This window comes from Phyllosticta capitalensis, assembly GCF_038381095.1.
Source record: "Phyllosticta capitalensis strain CBS 128856 chromosome Unknown BKA78scaffold_2, whole genome shotgun sequence".
In the NCBI taxonomy this organism is placed as follows: domain Eukaryota; kingdom Fungi; phylum Ascomycota; class Dothideomycetes; order Botryosphaeriales; family Phyllostictaceae; genus Phyllosticta; species Phyllosticta capitalensis.
Window position 1 is genome coordinate 2,384,327 of NW_027117440.1, and position 16,885 is coordinate 2,401,211.

At 55.5% G+C, this 16,885-nt stretch overlaps 8 protein-coding genes across 8 annotated transcripts; 3 read left to right on the top strand and 5 right to left on the bottom strand.

The window, feature by feature from the left end:
* Positions 1 to 85: 85 nt before the first annotated feature.
* BKA78DRAFT_82721 (uncharacterized protein) lies at positions 86 to 2,048 on the top strand. Its single transcript, XM_066893809.1, has 4 exons — positions 86 to 163; positions 215 to 473; positions 535 to 621; positions 675 to 2,048. The coding sequence occupies exons 1-4, from the start codon at positions 156 to 158 to the stop codon at positions 1,953 to 1,955; spliced, it is 1,635 nt and encodes a 544-aa protein (XP_066748093.1). The 5' UTR covers positions 86 to 155; the 3' UTR covers positions 1,956 to 2,048.
* Positions 2,049 to 2,957: 909 nt separating this feature from the next.
* On the bottom strand, positions 2,958 to 4,003 carry BKA78DRAFT_292797 (uncharacterized protein; the record flags this gene model as incomplete). Its single annotated transcript, XM_066886105.1, has 2 exons — positions 2,958 to 3,360; positions 3,528 to 4,003. The coding sequence occupies 2 exons, from the start codon at positions 4,001 to 4,003 to the stop codon at positions 2,958 to 2,960; spliced, it is 879 nt and encodes a 292-aa protein (XP_066748094.1).
* Positions 4,004 to 4,393: 390 nt separating this feature from the next.
* On the top strand, positions 4,394 to 5,771 carry BKA78DRAFT_82725 (autophagy protein 5). The gene is made up of 2 exons (XM_066893810.1): positions 4,394 to 4,739; positions 4,805 to 5,771. The coding sequence occupies exons 1-2, from the start codon at positions 4,620 to 4,622 to the stop codon at positions 5,720 to 5,722; spliced, it is 1,038 nt and encodes a 345-aa protein (XP_066748095.1). The 5' UTR covers positions 4,394 to 4,619; the 3' UTR covers positions 5,723 to 5,771.
* A 509-nt stretch (positions 5,772 to 6,280) lies between these two features.
* Positions 6,281 to 7,753, bottom strand: BKA78DRAFT_246252 (ornithine decarboxylase; the record flags this gene model as incomplete). Its single annotated transcript, XM_066884196.1, has 2 exons — positions 6,281 to 7,359; positions 7,486 to 7,753. The coding sequence occupies 2 exons, from the start codon at positions 7,751 to 7,753 to the stop codon at positions 6,281 to 6,283; spliced, it is 1,347 nt and encodes a 448-aa protein (XP_066748096.1).
* A 379-nt stretch (positions 7,754 to 8,132) lies between these two features.
* Positions 8,133 to 8,443, bottom strand: BKA78DRAFT_278498 (uncharacterized protein; the record flags this gene model as incomplete). The annotated part of the gene is made up of 1 exon (XM_066885592.1): positions 8,133 to 8,443. A coding segment is annotated over one exon (310 nt), but the record flags the coding sequence as incomplete, so codon positions are not given.
* A 312-nt stretch (positions 8,444 to 8,755) lies between these two features.
* Positions 8,756 to 10,432, bottom strand: BKA78DRAFT_306600 (putative methyltransferase-domain-containing protein). Its single transcript, XM_066887797.1, has 2 exons — positions 9,668 to 10,432; positions 8,756 to 9,618 (listed from the first exon to the last, which is right to left on the bottom strand). The coding sequence occupies exons 1-2, from the start codon at positions 10,129 to 10,131 to the stop codon at positions 8,928 to 8,930; spliced, it is 1,155 nt and encodes a 384-aa protein (XP_066748098.1). The 5' UTR covers positions 10,132 to 10,432; the 3' UTR covers positions 8,756 to 8,927.
* Positions 10,433 to 10,475: 43 nt separating this feature from the next.
* On the top strand, positions 10,476 to 12,542 carry BKA78DRAFT_82760 (uncharacterized protein). The gene is made up of 2 exons (XM_066893811.1): positions 10,476 to 11,973; positions 12,029 to 12,542. The coding sequence occupies exons 1-2, from the start codon at positions 10,867 to 10,869 to the stop codon at positions 12,302 to 12,304; spliced, it is 1,383 nt and encodes a 460-aa protein (XP_066748099.1). The 5' UTR covers positions 10,476 to 10,866; the 3' UTR covers positions 12,305 to 12,542.
* Positions 12,543 to 15,564: 3,022 nt separating this feature from the next.
* Positions 15,565 to 16,830, bottom strand: BKA78DRAFT_82800 (Cut8 six-helix bundle-domain-containing protein). The gene is made up of 2 exons (XM_066893812.1): positions 16,599 to 16,830; positions 15,565 to 16,538 (listed from the first exon to the last, which is right to left on the bottom strand). Exons 1-2 carry the CDS (start codon positions 16,678 to 16,680, stop codon positions 15,667 to 15,669), a joined length of 954 nt encoding a protein of 317 aa, XP_066748100.1. The 5' UTR covers positions 16,681 to 16,830; the 3' UTR covers positions 15,565 to 15,666.
* Positions 16,831 to 16,885: the final 55 nt, after the last annotated feature.

A 16,885-nucleotide genomic window follows, 5' to 3' on the forward strand; every position in this document is an offset into this window, starting at 1 on the left:
TGCACGTGACACCGCATGGCGCTCGGAGGAGCCTTGATGACAACCGACCGGTCCCAAGTCGCGTCGCCGCCTGGAGCTTCCAGCGCGTCAACACCCAACTTTCATTCCAACCACGCGATGCTCCACCACACCCATTCGACCTCCACATAATTATTATGCCTGTGTATGTCAACCTTTCCTTGGTCATGATTGTATCGCTGACCACCTATCGCAGGCCAGGCGACCAGCATCGCGGCATCGCGAACCCGTTTGAAGACGAGAAACCACGCGTTTCAGAGTGGACGGCAAAGGAAATCGCCACGCTCCAGAGCCGACTCGAAAAACAACTCGGCCCCGAATACATATCGTCGCGCAAAGGTCCTGGCAATCGCACGCTATACTACTTGCCCGCCGAGAAGGCCATCAACCTCGCGAACGAAGTGTTTGGATTCAACGGATGGAGCAGCAGTATACGGGATGTGCAGATCGACTTTGTATGGATATGCGAGATCACTGGAGACAACGCGAAGGACGCTGAGCTGACCCTGCATGCAGGTCGATCAAGCCCAGTCTACTGGCAAGATCAGCTTGGGACTGAGTGTCATCATACGAGTGACGCTGAAGGATGGCACATACCATGAAGTCAGTTCTCGGTCGCGACTGTCGCTCGGCATGGATACTGATGCGATTGGCAGGATATTGGCTACGGCCACATAGAGAATTGTCAGGGCAAAGCGGCGGCCTTTGAGAAGGCGAAGAAAGAAGCCGCCACAGATGCGTTGAAACGCGCCTTGCGAACGTTTGGCAATGTTTTGGGAAATTGCCTGTACGACAAAAACTACGAAAGCAAGATTTCGAAGATGAAGGTCGCGCCAACGAAATGGAATCCCGACAAGCTCCACAGGCACTCAGACTACGCTCCGGTCAAATCAGAGGGTATGAAGCCCGAGCCACAACCTGCTGCGAACCAAATGCCTCCTCCTCCGGCCGTCGAAAACTCGGTCTTGAACAAATCTATGGACGCTGAAGATGAGTTTGGTGGCAACCTCTTCGATGGCATGGACTTTGACCGCGCGGACGGGGATGCAAACTCGAACGACGACTCGGCGTATGAGAGTATGCTGATGGAAACTTCCAAATCGAGACCAGAAACACCAGTCCGACCTCCTCAACATCAACAACTCACCCGGGTCCAGTCGATGCCGGTCATGAGACCACCCAATCTTCCCAGTGGAGCACCAAAACCACAACCTCCGCAGCAGTACAGACCACAAGCCAATTCCAATCACGTAACGCCACATGCGAATCGAGCCCAGGCACCTAATGGTCAACCCCAGCGACAACAATCTCGACCGAATGCTCAACAGCTCCAGGCTGCAGCAACCGCCCAAGCACAGGCCAAGAAAACCGGTTCGACACCCCCTATTCCTCAAGAAGCACCAAACGAAACGGCCAACCCCCAACCTGGACCCGGATTTTTCTCCAGTCGAGCAGCAGAGCTTTTGCAAAAAGCAAATGCACCGCGAATCCCTCTTGATGCACCAGAATTCAACCCTCACCTCGAATCTCCTTCACTCCGCCGGACTTCGGGCTTCAACCACAACACCTCCGCACCCGTCAGCCGTCTTGCGCTAAAGGGCATCGCCGACGAGAGAAGCGGTACAACAAATGGCACAGCAACAAACGGCAACAGCAATGGTCAAGCACCACCTCCCCCCGTCGGCGGCGGTCGTCCGAATTTCAACATGAATCCAGGCGACATGCAACGACGAGTAGGGATGCCACCTGCGGCAGGAAGTCCGCTCGGGCTAAATCGGACTGGATTCAAAAATCCAATGAAGCGCCCGGCGGAGCAGCAACAGCCACCGCGGCCACCTCTGGCCGACATGAGCAACATGCAATCAGATGCGCACGGCCCTCCGGCTGACGGTCTCGATGGGAAGAGGACGAGACTGTGTGGTAGCGAGGCACAGTAGCCTGCCTGGCCAGGCAAGTGCAAGGCATTTTATTGCAGAATCTTTGAGCGTTGAAGCCCGCGCGCTTTGCTGAGGTATGCACGGACGGATGTACGGATGGCGTTATGAGGCGCGGTTGGTATGCTAGGAATTGCTTGAAGACTAGGACAGGATAGCTATGAACGGTTTTGGCTTCGATGCAGTAGATGCTGTGGGGATCGGGCGTCGTCTTTTGTCGCCGCTCGGGCCTGCCGTGTTACGTGGACCGCAGCCCACTTGAGACGTCTTTGGTCATGTCTCAACTTCAGTCGCGTCAATTGAGCCCCTTTATTTCTCTACCGCGGGGTGCCAGTTTGCCATTTGGCCATGCCCGCTCGATCCCGTTTTTTGGTCTTGAGACCTTTCCGACGGCATGATATTGCAAATGCGATGTAAACGCAAACAACACAACCAACGCCTGAAATGACAAGCCCCAATTTCAACATCACTGCTGACCGCCTCAGTACAATAACCCCAAAACCCATCCTATTTCCAAATGACGACGACGACGACGACGACGACGACGACGACGACGACGAGACAGCCTTTCACTGCCGGTCCGCGGCCCACTCGTCGACGCCTCAGGAACGCATTTCGTTTTGCAGATTATCAATGGCCCAATTAGGAAAGTTTGGAGAGAGTGCGTTTCGAGCGTCGTGAGGGGCGCACGAGTTTCTTTGTTTGAATAGGTTTGAACGGTGTAGCATGGAGGAGAAGTGGAAGTGGATGCGCTCAGGGAGCATTCGTGTGGCTGCGTGGTGGGGACTTTGGTCGTTCGTGAGTGTGGGAGAGGAGGATGATGGAAAGATGGAAGTTGAATGCGAGCGGACGGCGGGGAGCATTCGTGGCACTGTTGAAGGAGACTTGGTCGTTTTGTGCGCATGGGAGGAGAAAATGGAAAGATGAATTAGTAGGCCCCCCCAGACCCCAAAAGCACCAACACGATTAATCTGCTGCGCAGGAACATGTTTTTACATCTTTTCCTCATTGGGCCCCTCCCGTTTCCCTCGCCCTCTCCTCCTCCAAGGCCCCCACCCCTTCGACCACCGCATCCATCAACCGCTCCCCCACAGCACCAGCACCCTGCTGCGCACCGCCAACAGCGCCCTTGCCAACGCCCCAGCCGAAAGGCACGACGAGCCGCCGGCGTCCCTGCGGATCGACGAGGACTAATGCGTCCATGCCGGCTAGTCCACCACCGAGGGGGTGAAGCAGGCCGAGGCGCAAAAAGTGGTTGGTTGGGTGGTTTTTGGCCATGATGGTGGGGAGGGATGGTGGTGAGCGAGAGGTAGATTGGAGATTGGAGAAGATGGCAGAAGGGGAGTGCCGTGTCAGGAGGATGGGGTGGAGAGTGGGTGAGAGAGTCAGGAGGTGGGCGAGGGAGGCGCTGTGTTCGTCGTCAGTTGGGGTGTTTGCGCAGGTTGAGGTGCGAGTAATGTCGAATGGACAAGGGGATATTGGATGAAAGATCAGGTAAAAGAGAAGGGGGGAATAGACGGAGAGGAGAGGAACAGACGCAGAGATGGGAAAACGGAAGAAAGGAGGAAAACATACCACAACAACCGCAAGTGCACGTCGGAACTCTCGACCACGCACAATACAACCATGCTCTGGCCCGGCACGTAAGAGGAAGGAAACCGGAAATCTGAGCTGCAGCTACGGCCATTGCAACCCGCCGTCTTCGAATCGGCGCTGCTCTCGACTACTCCGCGTAACATGTCGTCCATGTTGAGCTGCCACGTCTCGGCCGCGGGAATAAGGCCCAACCCGTCCATGACGCCTGAGGTGCGCGAGCGCTTGCGGTCCACAGACGGTCGCGATGGAGGAAGAGGAGGGGGGCCCATGGAGCCATTTGCATCTCCAGCGCCTGTCGATGTCGATTCCTCGCCATGATGTTTGTCTTCTTGGTCGTGGTCGTGGCCGGATTCGTCGTGGAGCAGCATCATGGAGGCGCGGGAGCGTTTGCGATTTAGCGGTGCTGTTGGAACTTTTGCTTCCTTGGCCATGGCTTCGAATGTTGTTGTCGACATGGCTTGAGAGACGAGAAAGGGAGAACTGAAGAGGTAGGAATGTATGCCGGAAAATCAATGGCAAGCAGTGTTGAATGTTGAAGAGGATCAGACGTGGTGGCGAGAAGAAAGAAATATTTTTACAAATAGTCGGGCATTTCGATTCCGCCTAGCATGCGAGCAGCGATTTTTTCTTTTGTCATAAGGGCCTCTGGACCCGGTGAAATTGAAAAGCACAATGCTAGAGGAGGTTGAAGTTCTTGGGAAGAGGCTGTGGAGAGGCGGAGGCCATGGCATGGATGGCGTCGGCACGGTGGGTCGAGTGACCATGGTAGCTGCTAGTTGGCTGGACCCGGATGCTGGTAACTGACGGGCCGAACGGATGCCATGCGAGGGGAAAAAAAGGTTAAACTGACAACCTAACCCCATGACGCCAACGCCTCAGGGACACAACAGTTCTGAGCAATCGCTGAGAGTCCAATTATCCAGCGAGCATTTGTTTGGTGAAGGCTTGCCTGTGTTGTGAAGTAGCGAGTCTCACTCCGCTCGCCCCGTCCCGCAGCACTCCCGTCGTCGCCTGATCCACCCACTGCCCAGCAACAAAGTACCATTTGCATACGGCGAGTCCGCGGCGGCCATGAGCAGCCAGCGCGACGTGACGGCCGTCCAGAAGAAAATATGGAAAGGCTCCATACCGCTCCGAATCAGCCTGGCCAGCACCGATTGCCGGACATATGACGAATCAGATCCATACCTGGTAGGCCACCATCCACTTGCTTTGCCTCGTCACTTACTTATTCTCTCTCTTCGTCCGCAAAAAAGATACAGGTTCCACGCCTATCTTACATTCCTTTCCTACTGCGTCGTTTGCACGCCTTTTTTGCTCCCTCCCTCATCAACCCGGACGTTGAGCCCAGCAAAGGCTGGCTTTCGTTCGACGGCGTCCCGTTGAAATGGCATCACCCCATCGGCCTGCTCTACGATCTCTACTCTGGCGCCGAACCCTTTTCAAATGACGACTCCCTCCACCATCATGACCCCCTCCCCAGCAAAGACGCGGCAGCATCTCCCTCCTCGCCATCGTCACCAACCACCAGCAACACCACGCCGTCGGACCCTCTCCCCTGGACGCTGACCCTGCACTACACCGAGTGGCCAGCATCCCTCGTACCCATGGACCCGGCGCTCAAGACGCAGCACGACGCCTTCATCAACGCCGTCAAGGAGGCCGACTTCCTGCGCAACGGCACGGCAAAGGCCGTCATGTCCCTCAGCAAGGACAGCAGCGACGCCCTGTGGCGCGCCGTCCAGACGCACGACCTGCCCCTCTACAACAGCGTCCACGCCCGCCTGGTCGCGCCTCCCGCCGGCGCGAAGCTGCGCCACGTCCCCATCAAGCTGTACCTGCCCAGCAGCTCGTCGCCGCTGCAGGACAGTGGCCGGCTGGGCAAGAAGCCGTCCACCATCCAAGAAAGTCCGACGAGCAAGAAGGACGACGATTCTGCCCTGCCTCCTGGCGCCCTGCGCACTATCCAGGCGCCTATCCAACCAAACCAGACCCTCGGCACCGCTCTCAACGCCGTGCTGCCCAGCCTGTTCCCGAGCCGGCGTAGTCCGCTGTTGGCTCAGCCCGTGCTTCACGGCGCCGTGGTGCCGCTGTCTGCTCCCGTCGACGAGCTAGGCCGCGCTGCAAGTTATGCCGATGGCTTTGTTCACTTGGTCGTGTGGATGATGGGGTAGGTCACGTAGTATTCGTTGGGGAGCGTTGTTTGGAGGATGGGAGCAAGGATGGCCCAGGAATGGCTCCTTGGATGGACTGTGAGGTGAAATTGGGGTGCTCAAGAGGACAGTTGTATTCCTTGCGCGCAGATGGCATGGTGATGTATGGATGGCGTAGGGCGTTTGGATAGGCGGACCGGATAGGTGCTAACGGTCTTTTTCAAATTCTCCAGCAGAAGCAAGTTTGATAGAAGCATGCAGCAACGACACCGAGACATTTTTGAACCACATCGTCTAGCAAGAATATTGTGATAACCTAATTTGTTGTCTATCGAAAACCGAAAGCTGCCCAACGAGGTTGCCACCCTTTTTGGATTATCCGTGAGAATTATCCTCACTGCTGTAAAGATTACGCTGACGAAGAAACCAAAAGGACCTGCAACAATTCAATTGCTGCAGGGGCCAAAACCGAAAACTAGAAAGACGTATGCTTGATTGAATGTGTTTTTCTCCGACCCTCCGAAAACGTATTCCTCCGTCTATAGGTCCATGCTTTGTTTTCTCATTCGAAATTGGAAATTAGAGGCCGAGAAGAGCGCTGGCACCCGGCTCGCTTGACACGTACACCGTCTCGTGTGCGTCGGGGAAGCCATTGAAGCGCGTGGCAGAGCACTTGGTGTACGCGCCCATGTTATCAAAGTAGAGCCAGTCACCCACGTCAATCGTCTCCGCAAACGTCGCGCTCTCCGCGATGCAGTCGATCCCGTCGCAGGTGGGGCCCCAGATCGAGTACTCGATAGGGGGTTGCCCAGTTACCGCAGCAGCAGTATCATACTCGCAGTCGCTCTCGGTGTTGTGCAAGAAGCGTTCGCCAGTCTTGAGGATGCGCGGAACAGGATGCTGATGATCAAACATGATGCAGGAAAAGTTGCCGTAAACCCCGTCGTTCAGGTAGAGCATGTAGCTGGTCGTGTCAAGCTCGGGGTCGTACACAGTGCGGCGAGCGATGACGTTGCAGGCGATGCTGAAGGCATTCGAGACGTAGAAACGACCAGGCTCGCCAATAACACGGACGTGGGGAGGAAAGTACTCGTCCAACGCCTCCGAAAGAACGGCGGCCATGTCCTCGAAAGATTCGTTGCAGAACCCACCGCCGACATCCAAAGTGTGCATATTGAAGTCCAGCTCCTCTGCTTGATCAAAGACGACACGAGCATCTTGAACAGCACGAAGGAATGCCTGCGGGTCAGACGCACCTGAGCCGACGTGGAAGGCAACGCCCACAACGTTGAGCTCCAGCTGCTTGGCAAGCGCAAGAAGATCCTTGGTAGAGTCCATGGCGGCGCCGAATTTGAGACTGAGACGGCACAAGCTGGCCGAGTCATCTGTCAAGATGCGCAAATAAAGCTCAGCATCCGGAAAGAGCTGCTTCGTCTTGTACAACTCGTCCGCATTGTCGAAAGTCATTTGCTTGACGCCGTGCTGAGCAGCGTAGCGCACATAAGACTTGGTCTTGCAGGGCTGCGCATAGATGATGCGCGACGGATCGATGCCCATCTTGAGCACCTGTTCTATCTCGGACTTGGAGGCACAGTCGAATCCAGTGCCCAGCTCGGCCAGGAGGCGGATAACTTGAGGGTCCGGGTTGCACTTGACAGCTGTGTCCAGTCAGCTTCAAATCTGAAGGCGGAAGTATCAAGCGCGACAGGGCTTGGAAGACCTGAATTGCCATAGAAAAGTGCGCAGCCAAAACGTGGATTTGTGGTATACTGGAAGCAACGTACCATAGTGAGGCTTGACGCGCTTCAAGTTCATCTTCCACCTGAGGTGCTGGCGGTAGACCTCGCCCATATCAGCCACGAAAAAGGCATCTTCCTCCCCCGCTTCGCAATTGTCATGGTCCAGAGTTTCGACACGGGTTCTGAAGGCATCACCAATCAGATCCTTGGCGTATTTGACTCCATAATTATCGACCGCGTTGCGTTCGACCGGTGTAATCGTTTTGATTGACAACGGCGTGTATTGCTCGGTGGTGATAGCAGAAGGTGCCATAACCAGGGACATTCGGTCCTGGTGTCGTTGAAGGTTTGGAAAAGTGCGCGAAGCTCGTGTTAAGGGGGTCTGAAAGGCTCGAACGCGAGGCCGAGGGTTGACAGGCGAGGCCTCCTTGACTCTTCCTCCTGGAGAGGAAGAACCACAGAGAGCGTCCTATGCGGCAGCTGAGGAGGTGGGAATTCCGGGAAAGAGGTTTGATTTAAAAAGAAAATCAAACGCTCGAGTTCAGTTTGGGACTTCAGCAGAGGGTGGCGGCAGGTTATTGAGGGTGTCCTTGTTTTGCGGGCGCGAGACAATTTGAAGAGCGACTGAGGCAGAGGCCGTGCGGGCCGTCTTGTAGGCGGTGCCTTTGAGAAGACCAAAGGCTAAGTCGGGACTATAGATGGTCCAGGACGTCTGCAGAGGCGACGAAGGTGGTCAGCTTGACATGAAGCAGAGGAAGTGGCGGGAGGAACAGGTGCATGTGCTCCAGGCACACGCGGCGGCGGGGAAGGAAGAATTGTGACGAACCTGAGCGAAGCACTCGGACTCTCTGGACGATATGTATAGCGAGGAGTAAGAGGCGTGCTTGCGATGTACGCGATGAGAAGCAGTCTCGTAGGACTCGCGGACGAGATGGGTGGAAAGGAGACGTGATGGAACGAAGATGGAGGGGCGATGAGGTGTACGGATGAATTTTGAGTCGGCTGTGGTTAAGCTCCGTGCCTTGGTCGGTGACGAAAGGGCCCCAGAGGGGAGTGCCTGCGCCGCAAGCGCGCTAGCCAGAAAATACCGCAGTTTGGCCCCGCCAATCAACAACATGGCGAACATGACGGTCCCTGGACACCCGACGATGCTGGTAGGGCTGCCCTGCGGCTGCTTCAACAAACCCTGCCCGATGCCTTCTTGCCCCTGCGTCGGCTCTCACCACTGTGCAACAGGACGGGCAGCTCTCACCCCGCCGTCCCACATGAAGCCATGCTGACAGCCTGGCGCTGGAGGAACACCAACAAGCCGTCTTCAGTCGGGTACGTATCCATTATTACTCAAATTCAACAACTCTGCTGGGTGGAAACACTTTTGGTTTCCGGGAATCATCATGCAAATGCCACCTGCCTCGGATGCGTGGGAGCGCCCGCAGAGCCCGCTTTCTTGGCCAAGCCGCGCCTGAGATGCCGTACATGCCGAAAGGTCAAACCGTTCCCTGAAAACATTGCTCGGCAGCAGAAGACTGCCAAAACTCCACCGACCCATCGACCATGAAAAACGGTTGGTCGGCTGTCTTGGGTCGGGTCTTGTAGTGAAAAATGAAAATGTCGACCTTGGTCGCCGAATGGTAATCCGTCTCCTCTCGCGGCAACGGCTGCCGCGCTGTGGTTGCAGTCATGAAGCCTGCCCTTTCCATGAGTTCAAAGAAAATGCCCTCGCTCTCATGGCGAGACTTCATCGCCAACACCACAATAGCCTTCGGAGATCGTGCCACCAGGGCCTGGAGAGTTTTGACGAGCGCTGGGCTCGTGTCGGGATTGTATGTGCAGTCCGAGGCGACAATCATGTCGTAGACTTGATTCTCAATGGGTTTGGGTAGCGGTCGGTCCCAATCCAACGTCTCAAACTTCACCGTTGAGGCCATGGCCGGATTCATCGCGTCAATGTTCTTTTGCGCGATTTCCTGGGCCTCTGGCAAGTCCGTCATCCATACATGGCAGTCGGGGACAAGCTGTGCCAAGCTGATACCCACGATGCCGCACCCGCAACCCAACTCCAACACGTTTAGTTTCCTGTACGTGGCAGAGCTAAGCGTCGAGTCAAGGAGCGGCAAACTTTCGTACTGCAACGCTATAATCTTGTCGAAAAACGCCGCTAGTCCCACGCCAGCATCCCTAGGTCTGGTTAGCCCAGACACCCAATGCGCGGGGCTGTTGGACAAACCAAATGTGCCGCGCAATACTTTCGCCCGTCTCTTCCCATATCTTCAATGGCCGGTTGCTCAGGGGCACCAAACGGCGATGGACCTTTCTCTCGGCTTCACAAATGCCCGCGGGGACGTTGAGTGGCGCGCTCGTGACAGAAATGACTGCGGGGAGTTCTGACCCAGTCAAATGGGTTTCGAAATAGTCGGCCAACTGATCTTTTTGTCCGACATGGACTACGACGGGCCAGTCGAGGTCACAATGCCTCAGGTCGAATTTCACGGGGAGGGCGCGCATGCCAGCCGTCCATTTGAGGCTTTTGCGGAGGAAAATGTCGCCGCAGTCTTGCGGCCCACGGACAGTGGCAGACAAGGCAACATCTTCGGCGAGAAAGTCTTCGCCTAGGTCTGAGGTGATGGTGACGACGCAGGAGATGGACTTGGAGTCGGCCCTCGGGACCTTGAGGAAGCGAATGTACCTCATGATGAACCAGAAGAAGCTGGTGGTGGGAGTGTGTTTGCGACAGGCAGCATGGCGAAAGTCTGGCGTTAAGAGCGAAACGGCGAGACTATGTCAGGGCAGTCGGTAAACGTTGGGCCATGGACCGCAGGTTCACAGGCTTCAAGCATCATGACATTCGGCGGCAGATCGATTGAAATGGGGGCATACATCCCCTGCTGAATGTCGACGGCAATCGAGACACGATCGAGATGCATGCTGTGTGTTGTACGCATCAGGCCACGCGCAGACGCGCGCTCTGGCTAGGTCCAGTGGACAACCGGACGCACACAACATGAAGGTGTGAAGGCGTCCACCGTGATGGATGTATGTAACATGTTAGTCAGCGTGTATCGGAGAATCGTTCCGCCTCCGCCGCGACGACGACACCCGGCGAAGCCTTTCAGGTCCACTGGCAGTTCCGTTCCAGTCGCTGACGTCGCTCAAAGACCTGTCCCCGGCAGCCCACCTCTCAGCCCTCCACTCGTCGCGCCTCTCGTCCGCCCGCTCTCGCTCAAAGCCCGCCATAACCTGCCAGCTCCCACCGCAGCCATCAACTATCCGCGTCTTTACCTCCTGCTCCATTCTGTCCCAGCCAGCAGGCCCCTCGGTCGGGCGACCTCGCGCTGTCCATGAGGCGTCGCAGGAGGCATCCCAGACCCACTCGTCCCGGCTCAACGCCCGCGAATTAAGCTCTGCCAGCTAAGCTTTGTCCGCAATATGTATCGGAATCGTAATGACCCGCGTTTCCGACGTACGCTGGATGAGCTCTCTCATAACATCGAGTCCGCCAACGAGGCCGCTCAAGAAGGCATCTACACCTTCTCGCAAAACTACGTACATCCGTGCGTCGACTCCGTCACCAGCTGCTTCCGGGTTTGTTGGCAGCCTTGCTTTGGCTCTGCAGATGCACGCTTGCGCCGCCGCAGAGGACGAGGGCGCGGGCGCGCCGAGCTCAACTTTGATTTCTACGACGATTGGGAAGACGACGACGACGACGATGAACCCTTCGGACGAGGAAACAGCGAATTCGATCGATTGTTGGCTGGTCAGGGTAGCTCCACTCAGTCGCAGCCTGGTCGCCCGCGAGCAATGAGCTATGGAGCGCGGAGGGGCGACAAGACCAACCATGGACGCAGAAAGAGTGCTGTCCCCCCTCACGACGGAGGTCCCGACCCGACTCTGATCCCAACAAGCTCATATTTTGGTTTCTTATCGAGGCTACCTTGGAAGGTTGGGGGCCGGGCCTTGAGGTACAAGCCCTCGGCCGCTGATTTGCAAGAGCATCCAGGCCAGGCGCGGAGATCTATCGAGGAAGAGGAGCCATTGATTGAAGAAACTGACGAGTACCCTGAATATTTTAATTCGCAAAGGCGAAAAAGAAGCAAGACTACCGGGTCGGGTCACACCGCGGATTCGCTGAGTTCCCGTGGTGACATACTGCCGAGTGAGGATGAGCTTGATGATGCTGTGCCCCTGGATGATGAGTTTTCATTGGTGCTGGAACGCCGCAACACAGGTGTGGGGCTCGATGATCACAGCAACAGCAGCACAAGAGCTCTTCTCGGAAAAAAATCACATGGATCACGCATGTCTACCAGGACTGTCTCCTCCAAAAGCACCGCTGAGTCGCGAAGGAAATCGGCCGTGGCACCCCCAGCTGAGGACAAGCAGACGGAAGCCGGTATATCAGAAGTCCCAGTCATGTCTGATCTGAAATTAGAGGAAGCCCGCGTACAACAGCAAGAGGAAGATGCCATTGCAAGGAACCGCGACGCAGCCATGACCCTCGCTGCCAAGCGTGGCTTGAAGGCTGATGATTCTCTGGTGCGTTGGAATCACCACGACCTGTCGTAGAAGAATTTGCTAAACCATGCATTAGCCCACAACCGAAGACAAACGTCTGAATCCATCACCTCCCCTCTCCTCGCCGAAGACTGCCATTCGCCATGAGCCTGACTCCCCACGCTCACTTCCTCGGTCTCCGCCCGCGGCGCCCTTCCCAACACTTGAATCGTATCCCGCCCAGACTGTTGGTACACCGATAAGCGCTAGCAGACCTCCCCGGGCCAGGACGCCGCAGCAGCGGAGCGACTCACAGGGGGAGGAAGACTTTATCCCGGCCAGGTTGCCACACTTTCAGTCCAAGTCGGACTGAGAACGTTGCAAGAGGTGCGTCTTTGATGCCGGTATAGGGTCTGGAAACTGGCCATATACCTTGTTACATGCACGAAATGGCCCCACTCGTGCAGCGAGCCACGTCGTCCCAAAAGATAGGGTGACGTTGCTTATTAAGATACCCCAAATCGGCCTTGACCGGCGACTTCGAACTGGACGACTGCTCTATCTGATTCTGGTCCGATTCGATTGACCTTTTAAAATCAACTCTTTTCAAATCAGCCCGCGCACTTTGGACTCTTTGCTCCGAAGGTCAATCTTGGCTTTTTCAAATGGTCAAATGCAGGGCCCTTTTTTGCTTTTTCTCAATTCCATCTTTCATTCGTCAGCCAACGTCCCTGCATGCTCTTGGCAAACTCCGCGACCATCTACAAGCGAATCATTGATTCCTGTGTAACCGCGAGTCATGGCGTTCTGTTCGTATGGTAATTGTCGTCTTTGCCATCCAGCGTTTAATCAGCATTTCGGGTCCGGAACGGCGCAACATGGAGTGGTGTGGCGGCGGCGGCTGCAGTGACGCCGCCCAGCCGTGAGGCAGGAGTATATGCATGTATGCATGCATGATGAACGATGCATTTTGGAGCGAACGAACTGACCTTTACTCCTGGGGGCAAAAGAGCGGTAACATGTAGCACTACTTGGCGCCTTGCTTGCTTTCTTGCATGCCATCTTTCGCGCCTTGTTCATTATTGTCCTGATTTTGACAAGATGCCTTCAATTGTCAGTCGCTTGTACTCCTAGGATAGACTCGTGCATTTTTGAGGAATTGCTTGGTGTAATTATTGCCATGAGCGTCCACCTTGACACATGTTTGATCTTTTTGATTGCTCGTATCCTCACAATATCACGACACGAAAGGTGCTTGCTCCGCGGCCCAGCTCCACCAGCTTCAATCTAGGCTCGACTACGTTTGCCTCAAGGACGCAGTTTGACGGATCGCCCTCGTCAGAAGATCTGCAAAGGACCAGACCGTGACCGAACCCAGATACTACATGCTCGATCGGCTGCGGTGATCGAAGAGGTGTATAATGGCATCACACGACCAGTTTGCGTCCTCCTACTCCTACCTACGGCCAAGCAGAAGTGCGTTGGAAAACTGCCCTGCTGTCAACCGCTTTCTTTGCCTACATGCAGCACGCACTTTCCGCAACAGGTAGGTCCAATGGCAAGTGGTGACATTTCAAAGCCCGACGAGGCCTTACCCTTCATATTGCCCAACCATCTAAACGCTACACTCTAGCCATCTAGACTAGTCCCATTGGAATCCTTTCCCTTTCCACTGGTGCTTTGGTCTCGATGCATGGAAAGTGCAGCTCCACCAGGCGGACACGACGTTTCGTCAGAGCTCTGCTGCACAACTCAACCACATGTACTACACACATGTGTGTACCTATTCTGCCAGTTAAACGCGCGTACGCGTTTGAGAAAGCGACAGCACATGGCCTTACCGCTGTCAATTCGAACTTGTATCAATCTACCGACTCAGGAGACGCCGAGTCTTTGATTCAGTAAACAACGAAGGTCTTGTATAGAAAGTCGGTCGGACTATAAAGTCGAATGAAAAGTAAAACGGTACAAAAAAGACTTTCTCAACCACGACGACCTGCAACGTCCATATGGGCTTGACATCTCAACGATTGACGAGAAGCAGTTTCATGAGCATCGCGGCCACACTTTCTGTCTTTGGCCCACAGGTCGTCATACCTTCCCAATTCATGCCATCAACACCACGTCCTCCCAAAACCACCCTCGAAGACAACAAACGAAAAACCAATGAACGAAAAACAGCATCAACGATGCGATAAATCCTGAAACGAACCACTCGTACGATACGAAACCAACACCAACAGCACCTCGCATCCAACACCCCAATTCCTCCCCATCAACGGGCACTACGTACAAACGGCTTACCAAACCCTTACCAACAAACCCTCAGCCTCCAAACGCAACCCGCCTCGCCGGTACCCACGGCCGCCGGTGCTTTCCATCCGCTCCAAGCACCGAGCGCAGCAACCAACCAAGACGCTCCAAAACACAACTTCGCCCGTAGCAAGCGGTCGGAGAAAGCCGAACCCCCGTCCCTTCCTCTTACTCTTTGCGAACGCACGGTGTGTTTGGTGGGCGCATTCCCGCTGTTCGGCAGTTGTTCGTCTATGAGACTGGGTTTGGCTTGGCTTTCAGACACCCCACACACAAACCACGTTGTGCTGGGCACGCCAAGGATGGTGATGTCAGGCCGGTGGCTCCCGGCCAGGAAACCTTGGGTGCCGGCAGGGTGCTCCCTGGAAATGGGACTGGTCGGCGACCGAGCCGCGCTGCTTGCCATGTCAGGGCGAGGTCAGGGCTCTGGTGTTGGTTGATGGATCGTTGAGGGAGGCAAGAAGACAAAGGGGACGAGTCTGCTGCTGCGAAGAGCCATCATGGTGCAAAGCCATGATAGAAACGGCTATGCAAACGATAAGGCAACAAAGTATTCGCAACATGGTTCATGATTGAGCATCTTCGGAGGACGATGGCATCCAGCCATCTGCCACTCGCAGAAGACCGCATTCGTGGCTGGCTCGACCTCTCAATCCTGAGCCTGTCCTTCAAAAGGGGAATGATCAACGGACGGCAGGCACCTTGTTCATTGCCGAATCCACAATCTCTCGGTGTTCTTGAAGAAGGTGAACGGTCCGAAGCGCCAAACGAGCATTCCCTCTTTTAGAAGTGTGCCACAGAGATTTAGGCTAGTCGGCTATCTCCTCAGGCGTGTTAGAACGACATGAGGTTGAGGTGTTGATGGAAGGAGAGATGCAGTAGTATAGTGATGTAAGTGCCGTCGATTCTCATTATTCTACTCCTATGCGCGCCATGCCTCGCCTATCGGTCTGCGTACACTCCGTGTCTTTGCCATTTCTGTGTTGTCCAATCAAGCGGCCATCTGTCCTTCGGTTTCCTGGCTTCGATGCTGCCATGATGCATGCATTTCCTTCAGACCGCCAACGATTGCTCCATGAACTGACGGGCTGCCGACCTGTAATGATGTGTATGAAGAAACGTTGAGCACAAGGAAATTGTAGTAAGCAGAATGCAAAAGGTTTAAAGAAGGAAAATGTATGCTATGAACGACACGCCATCGCCCATGTCCTATGCCCATGAACGCCTTGATGAGCAAAAGTCAATCCGAAAGAGGCCGTGAAGGAAAGCAAGTACGGGAAAGGAAAAAAGGCTCGAAGACCCGGCGCAGGGGGAATAAGTCGATGAAACGCCGTTGATGAAAGCAGTTGGTATGAACAGGGGGTCGTAGAAACGTCATCCGCGATGTGTTGATCGAGTTGATACCATGATGGACCGTCCTGTCTACCACGGTCCCACGCGAACTGGCAGGCCTTGACCGTACGTGCCGCTAAGAAGTTGTTGCCGAATGGACGTCGGATCGTTTGGGGCCATGTTCGACTGTTGACCTTCAAAGTGCATCCAACCGAGGTGCGAGCGCACTTCGTTGAGGGCTTCCGTCATCTTATTGCCTGAGAGCTCATTGTGCTTGGCAACCTTTTGATCCCAGCCGCCGTACTGCAGCTGAATTCCTCCGCCCCGCTTTGCAGCCTCCCGGATAACCAAAGCCCAGGCCTTGGCGATTTCCTCGTATGCCTCTTGCTTGTGGCGGTTGTGAAAGGACGACTCCCAGTTTGGTAGGCGGTGTAGTATTTGGGTGGCGGCATCGAGGTAGCTCAACGAGGTGGCGGCCAAGTTTTCTTCAGGAGGGAGGAAGTGCGGTGTGTAGTCCTTGAGAGCTTCGAGGAGGTTCCGGAGGGCATCCTTGACACGGTTGAAGACGTAGTCAGAGGAGTTGTTGTCTCCGTACGGAAACGCAGCTTGGAAGGCAGATTCGTAGTTGCTGAGGACTTGTAGGGCAGAGGAGACACTTGGTCGAGGCGCCGTGCTAACGACTTCGGCGCCGATATCAGGATGGCGTTGACAGATGGACTGCAGAAGAGATCTCATGTCATCGGGTCCGAGGGTCTCGAGGAGCCTGGGGAGAGCGAGAGGACGTCCGCTGAGGTTTGTCCGCATGCGTTTGGTGGTGCGGGCCATTTGACGCTGCGGCAGGTCCCGATGTGGCATGGAGGGCGAGCGCTCTGGAGAGGCAGACATGCGTTCGTCTTGGTCGGAGGGATCTTCATCCCGCTTCCTCTTGGAAGCCATGGCGGAGGAGTTCTGGAGCACTGCAGCTTTGGGGTCAGCCCACGAAGGAGGAGAGAGTAGACAAGGGAGAAAGGTGGCACACTTACTGGAGCGGCTTGGCGACAGGCGGGCACTTTGGAGAAGGTGAGGAGCGGGAGAAAGAGGAGAAGTGGCGAGCACACTGTTCATGCTGGCCCAGGTGGAGGCGGGGGCTGGCTCAGCAAAGGAAGGTGAATGAGGGTCGCAACCAGGCGGATCCAGAGACTTCAGCCACTGTTGGCTTCGGGGCGAGAGGGCGGTGGTGATGAAAGCGCAGGATGGGACAACAGCGAGCGAGGTGGGTGCGGGAGTGAGTAGTTAGCAACGCACCTAACACAAGGGCGCAGCCCGAAAA

What these genes read in the sequence shown, in the direction of transcription:
- BKA78DRAFT_82721 (XM_066893809.1), top strand. An exon ending in GGGATGTGCAGATCGACTTT is followed by an intron (nt 474 to 534) that starts GTATGGATATGC and finishes CCCTGCATGCAG; the next exon opens with GTCGATCAAGCCCAGTCTAC. An exon ending in AGGATGGCACATACCATGAA is followed by an intron (nt 622 to 674) that starts GTCAGTTCTCGG and finishes TGCGATTGGCAG; the next exon opens with GATATTGGCTACGGCCACAT.
- BKA78DRAFT_82725 (XM_066893810.1), top strand. Translation starts at nt 4,620, where the DNA reads ATGAGCAGCCAGCGCGACGTGACGGCCGTCCAGAAGAAAATATGGAAA. An exon ending in ACGAATCAGATCCATACCTG is followed by an intron (nt 4,740 to 4,804) that starts GTAGGCCACCAT and finishes TCCGCAAAAAAG; the next exon opens with ATACAGGTTCCACGCCTATC.
- BKA78DRAFT_306600 (XM_066887797.1), bottom strand. Translation starts at nt 10,131, where the DNA reads ATGAGGTACATTCGCTTCCTCAAGGTCCCGAGGGCCGACTCCAAGTCC. An exon ending in AGTATTGCGCGGCACATTTG is followed by an intron (nt 9,619 to 9,667) that starts GTTTGTCCAACA and finishes AACCAGACCTAG; the next exon opens with GGATGCTGGCGTGGGACTAG.
- BKA78DRAFT_82760 (XM_066893811.1), top strand. Translation starts at nt 10,867, where the DNA reads ATGTATCGGAATCGTAATGACCCGCGTTTCCGACGTACGCTGGATGAG. An exon ending in TGAAGGCTGATGATTCTCTG is followed by an intron (nt 11,974 to 12,028) that starts GTGCGTTGGAAT and finishes ACCATGCATTAG; the next exon opens with CCCACAACCGAAGACAAACG.
- BKA78DRAFT_82800 (XM_066893812.1), bottom strand. Translation starts at nt 16,680, where the DNA reads ATGAACAGTGTGCTCGCCACTTCTCCTCTTTCTCCCGCTCCTCACCTT. An exon ending in CCTGTCGCCAAGCCGCTCCA is followed by an intron (nt 16,539 to 16,598) that starts GTAAGTGTGCCA and finishes CTGACCCCAAAG; the next exon opens with CTGCAGTGCTCCAGAACTCC.